General features: G+C 34.9%; 1 protein-coding gene across 1 annotated transcript; it reads left to right on the top strand.

The window, feature by feature from the left end:
• The first annotated feature begins 2,173 nt into the window (after window positions 1–2,173).
• LOC105563603 (acyl-CoA Delta(11) desaturase-like) lies at window positions 2,174–7,682 on the top strand. Its single transcript, XM_012015317.1, has 6 exons — window positions 2,174–2,309; window positions 3,940–4,208; window positions 4,558–4,688; window positions 6,324–6,529; window positions 6,670–6,852; window positions 6,966–7,682. The coding sequence occupies exons 2-6, from the start codon at window positions 3,944–3,946 to the stop codon at window positions 7,336–7,338; spliced, it is 1,158 nt and encodes a 385-aa protein (XP_011870707.1). The 5' UTR covers window positions 2,174–2,309; window positions 3,940–3,943; the 3' UTR covers window positions 7,339–7,682.
• The last annotated feature ends 6 nt before the right edge of the window (window positions 7,683–7,688 follow it).

The following is a 7,688-nucleotide window of genomic DNA, read 5'->3' as shown; positions in this document are numbered from 1 at the left end:
GTGTGTGTGTGTGTGTGTGTGTGTGTGTGTGTGTGTGTGTGTGTGTGTGTGTGTGTGTGTGTGTGTGTGTGTGTGTGTGTGTGTGTGTGTGTGTGTGTGTGTGTGTGTGTGTGTGTGCGTGTGTGTGTGTGTGTGTGTGTGTGTGTGTGTGTGTGTGCGCGCGCGCGCGCGCAATAATTGTTCGCGCTCTCACCTCCGCAATTTTTGAGATATCGCCTTCTACTTTGGCATATTTATTGAGTGTAATTAAAGCCAGAAACATATATGCGAAGAGGAGGAGAATTAGAAACTTGGATATGGCTTTCTCATACAGAAAGCTTTGTGTGCAAATAAAAATTCTGGAGTAAGCAATTTTCAAAATGCACCTTAACTCATAAAGCCTCTTCTATGAGGTTGCCCAAATTTTTAATAATCACTTGCCTTCATGATGACGAAGTAATGTCCAAATTTCCAATTTGCATTTTTACAAGTTAGAATGGGCCATGTCCAAATTTTTAATTTGCACATTAACTCACAAAGCATCCTCTATGAAGAAGCCAAATTTGAATAGACAACTTGCCAAAATGTTAATGTTGCATTTTGCAAATTTCCAATTTGAACCTTATAAATAAAAAACAACTTGCCAAATTGATAATGCTGTTTCGCAAATTTAAAATTTGCACATTTAAAATAAAAAATAGTCCAGATGTTGAGGAAGCAATGTGCAAATTTCCAATTTGCACCTTTAAAATAAAATAAAATTGAATAGACAACTTGCCAAAATGCTGATGTTGCATTTTGCAAATTTCCAATTTGCTCCTTTAAAATTAAAAAAAGGCTATATGATGAGGAAGCAATGTGCAAATTTCTAATTTGTTTTAATTTTAAAGGAGCAAATTGGAAATTTGAAAAACGCAGCATCAGCATTTTAGCAAGTTGTTTTTTATTTATAAGATGCAAATTGGAAATTTGCAAAATGCAACATTAACATTTTGGCAAGTTGTCTATTCAAATTTGGCTTCCTCATAGAGGAAGCTTTGTTTTCATGCGAAAAATTTTTTTCCAGTTTTCAATGCCAATGGGTTTAGAATGTTTTAAAACCTCAAAAAAACACACTTATTTAAAAAAATGTGTGTGTGTGTGTGTGTGTGCGCGCGCGCGCGCAATAATTGTTGGCGCTCTCACCTCCGCAATTTTTGAGATATCGCCTTCTACTTTGGCATATTTATTGAGTGTGATTAAAGCCAGAAACATATATGCGAAGAGGAGGAGAATTAGAAACTTGGATATGGCTTTCTCGTAGAGAAAGCTTTGTGTGCAAATAAAAATTCTGGAGTAAGCAATTTTCAAAATGCACCTTAACTCATAAAGCCTCTTCTATGAGGTTGCCCAAATTTTTAATAATCACTTGCCTTCATGATGACGAAGTAATGTCCAAATTTCCAATTTGCATTTTTACAAGTTAGAATAGGCAATGTCCAAATTTTTAATTTGCACATTAACTCACAAAGCTTCCTCTATGAAGAAGCCAAATTTGAATAGACAACTTGCCAAAATGTTAATGTTGCATTTTGCAAATTTCCAATTTGCACCTTATAAATAAGAAACAACTTGCTAAAATGCTGATGCTGCGTTTTGCAAATTTAAAATTTGCACCTTTAAAATAAAAAAATAGTCCAGATGTTGAGGAAGCAATGTGCAAATTTCCAATTTGCACCTTTTTTTTAAAATATAGTTTTAACAAACAACGAGCGACGGCTAAAACCTTCTGAGGGTCACTCAGGAAGGTGACCTTGAAAACATATGTCAGGGTCAAGGTCATTGGGGCTGGATCCGTGTTTGTAAATTTTTTCTTAATAGTATCTCATGTTGTAAAATTATATTTCACAAATATTAGATGCTAAGCTCATGTATAGTACCCTTTACAACTTGCACATAAAAGAAGTAAACGAGTGATTGTTAAAGAGCAATGTAATGACGAAACGGGAGCATGTAAATAGGTGCATTTTATACAATAGCAATGAGAGATTTCCAGTACAATACATGACATTAATATCGATTTTTACAATAGATCACTTCCGAATGCACTTAAGTAAACCATGCTTGTCAAGGTTATGACACGATAAGCGTGGGATTTCGTTGGCGATCGCGGTGCGGTGCAAAGCTGATAAGTAGAACGCAAAACGCAGCACCTTAGTATTTCGTAGTAAACTTCCTACCAGGTCGGACCATCCGCTTGTTGGGATAGTCACCGTTACGTATCTGCTTCTTTCCAGTTAAACTTACTTCACGAAGGTGTACCCACGATACTTATACTTGCCGCTTAAATCGTAAGCCACCAAAATTCGTCTTGTTTTTTTATTTCGTCACATGTCACTTAACAATTATACACATAACACAATAAAACCGAACTACCAATGAGAAATTGAAGAAAAGATATTAGCAGATAAGCTAATTCTGGATATTTATAGGTAAATTAATTGCAACTGACAAAGTTTTATATTAAAATCGTTTTCTTTTACACCTGTGCAAAGCGCAATATTAATTTGATTTGTCGAATCGTTCTATAACCTAACTCTAACATGAAATTCTTTTCTAGTGTAACACTTATGTGTACTATACATACCTACTTGTGTTAATTTGAGAAAGTTTTGAAAACCTACGACCGCATACAAAATGATTGTATATTCAGTATTCCGTATGTTTATCCCTTTCCCAGGTAGAACACAAAATCATAAAAATCATTATGACGTCATTCGATACACTTTTGATGATGATTTTGTGATAAATTCTTGATGTAGAAATGATTTTTAAGTGATTTTTAACTAGAAATCACTATAGAAATCACTTAAAAATCATTTCTACATCAAGAATTTATCACAAAATCATCATAAAAAGTGTATCGAATGACGTCATAATGATTTTTATGATTTTGTGTTCTACCTGGGTTAGGGGTATTAAAAAAATAAAAAGCGGTACACACGAGTAAAAAAGAAACAGTACTCGCTGTCGGGATTCGAATAGCCTCAATAATGACAAAGTTACCTCCTACCCAAATTTCTAATCGGTTCTCTATTTCTACCCTCTTAAAGGTATGAAGCAAAAAGCAGTACAAACGGATAAAAACAATATATGCCTAATCGAATAAATTACTAATCCATTTGACTAATTCTTTTCTAGCTGGGTATTATCAATGACTTACGAAATAATCGAAATAATAGTTTTTTGAAATTTAATATACATACATTCTTTATTATGTATGTCTAATTATATTTTCCTATCCTATCCTATATTACTAGTATACTAAAATTTAAATTAAATAATTTTACAAATGTACTACAAATTCCTGATGTACGTATATAAGCCTTCTAAAATTAGAGTTTTCTATTTCTTTGATTAAAGGATTCATTTTAATGTTGAAGAATTTGGTAATTATGCATAAAAGGAGCCTTCCCTCCGATTTCATCTATTTTTTAGTATGTTGTTGGGGATCTTCCCGAGTAATTTCATATATACATATATACATATATAAGGGTCAGAATATTTATCATTTATAATTCTGTGCAAAGCGAAATATTAATCCTTTACCGAGGTGTCATAAAGAGTCTAGGAATTTTGATCCGCGACCTTACGTACACACGTCTTCGAAAATTTACATTTACTATTACTTTGATTTAAAAATTTATTTAAATTTTTAAGAATTGTAGTCAATTTTTGGACAATATATATACATATATCTCTCATTAATATTACTTTTGCTGAATTTATACTTGTGCCACCGAAGAAATTCAAATTAGATCGTTACAGCAGTCTTATAGTTTTTCTTTTATTTCTCTCTCGCTGTTCCTTTCCTTTTTCTCTCACTTTCAATATATGTTGTAAATATTAAAAAATATTATGAAATATAATCATAGCTATCTTTAATTTTAGAATTGTAATTGCTTATTATTGATATTCCAGCATTATGACGCTAAATTTGTCCGGTAGTTCTACAACGTTATTTCTTGAAGCTTCTCAGCAGAATGTGTCGCAAACGAAATTGGTGGAAAAAGAGACCATGACGCAAAAACTGTTAACACAAAATGCACAAAACTCACGGACTAACAATAAGTACGAATGGAAGATCGTCTGGAGAAACGTGATATCTCTTGCTTACCTTCATATTGTTGCACTTTATGCATTGTATTTTATACTAACAATGGAGATCAAACCTCTCACGGTCATTTGGAGTACGTTACATTTATATTTATTTTAAGATTTAAAACTTAAAATTTAAGTGTTGTTTCACTAATTGCAACCATAGATTTGCAAGAAGAAATAACAATAGCAGATGTCAAATTTTACACGGTTCTTTAGTGCTACTTTAGTGTACCTTACATTTGTATATCTCTTAAGACTTAAAACTTGAAGTTCACATGTTATTTCATTAATTACAATCATTAATTTGCAGGACGAAATAAGCGTAGACGTCAATAGCTTGAACCAATTGATTTTTTAAAAATATCAAATAATAACTACAAATCTTATTTGTGAACGATCTCATGATGTTATGCTCACATGTTTTATTTATTCTTTCAGATTTGGCAGTGGGTGTTCTTGCAGGTATAGCTATTACAGGAGGTGCCCACAGATTGTGGTGTCATCGAGCTTATAAAGCGAAATGGCCGATGAGAGTTATTCTTATGATTCTACAAACCGCTGCTTTCCAAGTAAGTTTGAAGGCAATGCTGTTATACAAACTTATTCATGTGTGTTAAGAAAGGTATCAATCAGTATTACAAAAATTAAAACAAGGCTTCTGGTTGATCCAGCTGGCAATATAATAGATTAAATGTTACATTCCTACGACGTTTGGAACTAAGTTATTTTCCTGAAGATTTTCTTCGTTGACAATGTCTTGTGAGTCTGCTATAATTTATGCTCCGCGAAAGTCTATGCAGAGTTCTATTACTTGATAAGGACCTGATACTTTGTCGAAACGTCGTACGAATGTAAAATTTAATCTATTATATTGCTAGTCGGATCAACAATAAGCTTTGTTACAAGTTTTATTCATCGCTGCATGATGACTTTAAGCATACTCCTCTACTTTCGTTCCTTATTACAAATTTGTAAATTTTATCTCATAGTTATATTTGAAAAGTAATATATCGTAGATGTATTTGAAACTATATTATTATAAAAATGGAAAAATAGATTTAATGTTAATAAAAACATGTACTCTATAGCGAACTTTCTGGGAGAAAGTCTAAATATAATTACACAGGCTGACAAAAAAACTCTTTCATACCCAAAGATCAGACTATTTGACCTCGAAGGTTTTTCGTGTGCTGAACACGACTAGCTCCTTTGTCCGTTTTCCCTAGCACGTCAGGATTCTGAGATATTTTACCTTAAATGTGCAAAAAAGTCCATTTTGAGACATATTTGAGTTTATGTCTTAAATAGAAAAAATGTTTTTTGCTTATTACCGTTTGTTGTATCTTATAGTACAAGTTTTTCCCTTCAATTTCCGTTTCTGCATGTCCAAAAACGATGTTTCCTGTCCGAGTTATTGCACATCGGAGTAGATATAATTTTAATGCTAATAAAAACAATACTACAAAAGTATAAATATAGGAATACAATAACAGGAAGGTGGCGAATGCGGCGCAGAGAAAAATGTAGTGCTTACTAAACAAATGAACAAAAAGATCCGAGTTTATTTCCACGGACACTGCTAGTAGTTTCGGAATCTCTCGGAAGAAAGTGGCGACCACCAAGTATTATCCTGGCAGACATACCCCTTTAGGGATATAAACCTCCAGATTGGAGATTTCTTTCGGCTAGGGTTACAACCTACCAAAGGTGAAGTAAAACCAAATGCTCAAAGTACCAGAACGAAGTGGATAAAACAGGCTTTAAGCCTAATATACATATGAGGAAGAAGAAGCATAAAGAGAAAACTTGCAGTAATTGGTGACTAGAGGCTCTGAAACTACAAAGTTCAAGCATCGAAACCTAGAAAATCAAAACAAACTATAGAGAAGCTTCTAGAGAAGTTACAACGTAGTCCAAAGTAGCTACGGGACTGTGGGTTTTGGTTTCATAAGTTCCAGTGCTTGGACTGTTTAGTTTCAGAGCCCTTAGTCATCAAGATGCCGCAAATTTTCGTTTTTATTGTACTCCTATATTGGTATGTTACATTTGTAGTAATGCTTTCATAAGTCTTAAAATTATCCCACATTTAATGTGCAATATCTCGGCCAGGGAAAGTACAGATATGTCGCAAGAAGACCTCACATATTCTGATCTTTGGGTACATATTTGCCAGCTTGTGTTATCATTCAATGTTTGCATCGCAGAATCACATTTACGAATGGGTAAGAGATCACAGAGTGCACCATAAATTTATGGACACGGATGCGGATCCGCATAATTCGAAGAGAGGCTTCTTCTTCTCGCACGTAGGCTGGCTGATGGTCCGCAAGCATCCGGACGTTATTAGTAAGGGAGCCACGATCGACATGAGCGATCTCGAGAAAGATCCTATCGTCGTCTGGCAACGTAGGTACGGCAATTTGTCATCGACGCAGATATTATTTTCGAAGATGGGTTGATAAAGTTTCACTTGTATTATCATGTATTCTTTCTTAAAGAAAAGATTATCATCCGGTTTTAACAAAATAAATTTCTACGTATACGTAACAGGTACTACGCTGTTCTGATGCCTCTTTTATGCTTCGTGATTCCCACGTTGGTACCGATCTACTTTTGGAACGAGAAACCCATATACGCGTGGTACGCTGCCGTTTGGAGATACGTAACAACAGTGAACGGAACTTGGTTGGTAAATTCCGCGGCCCACATGTGGGGTATGAAACCGTACGACAGGTGAGTATCATCGAAGATCCGCATATGTCGTTTATCCTATTGTTCGTATTTCAAGTCGTAAATCTGCGAAAACAGAAATCAATAAGACAAACGTGTTCGTATTTTTGTCGTAGCTCCATTAGTGCCACTAACAACTATGGTGTCAGTTACCTAGCTTTCGGCGAGGGCTGGCACAATTACCATCACGTGTTCCCATGGGATTACAAGACCAGCGAATTAAACAACTATGGCTCAAACTTGACCTGTGCTTTCATCGACTTTTTCGCCTGGCTCGGCTGGGCGTACGATCTGAAGACCGTGGGACATGACTTAATAAAGAAGCGCGCAGCCCGAACAGGCGACAATTCGATATATGAGCTAGAGGGTGATCTTAACGATGAACATCATCATACGCAAGAGAAAATAATATGGGGATGGGAGGACGCTGATATGTCAGTGGAGGATAAGCTGGCAGCGGAGATATTCAACAAGGAGTCCCGAGATTAAAATCCTCAAAATTTTTGACGTAGCATTACAGTTGGAATTACGTAGAAAGTGTCGTCCGACAGTCGTTTGGGTGTACAATAGTTATGTATGGTAAATGCATAATGATATCGGTAATTAACGGTGAAAGGTTAACATGTATTGTTATACATGTAAAGTTTCGTATTTATCTGTTATAGAGGTTTAGTATTTATGCTTTTGACGATTGCGTATGTCTCTGGCAAGGAACAGCTCGGCCATTACACTAGCCGCTGGTATTGGAGACGGCCATTTTGTTACAAATAAATGGAGAAAATGTCACCATGGATATTTCACGGAAATTAATAACAGGTATAATATCCGTCTTAATATTA

This window comes from Vollenhovia emeryi, unplaced genomic scaffold (genome assembly GCF_000949405.1).
Source record: "Vollenhovia emeryi isolate VEMERY1.0 unplaced genomic scaffold, V.emery_V1.0 DF939173.1, whole genome shotgun sequence".
NCBI lineage: Eukaryota > Metazoa > Arthropoda > Insecta > Hymenoptera > Formicidae > Vollenhovia > Vollenhovia emeryi.
The sequence above is the reverse complement of the archived record's forward strand: the minus strand, read 5'-3'. Positions and strand labels throughout refer to the sequence as shown.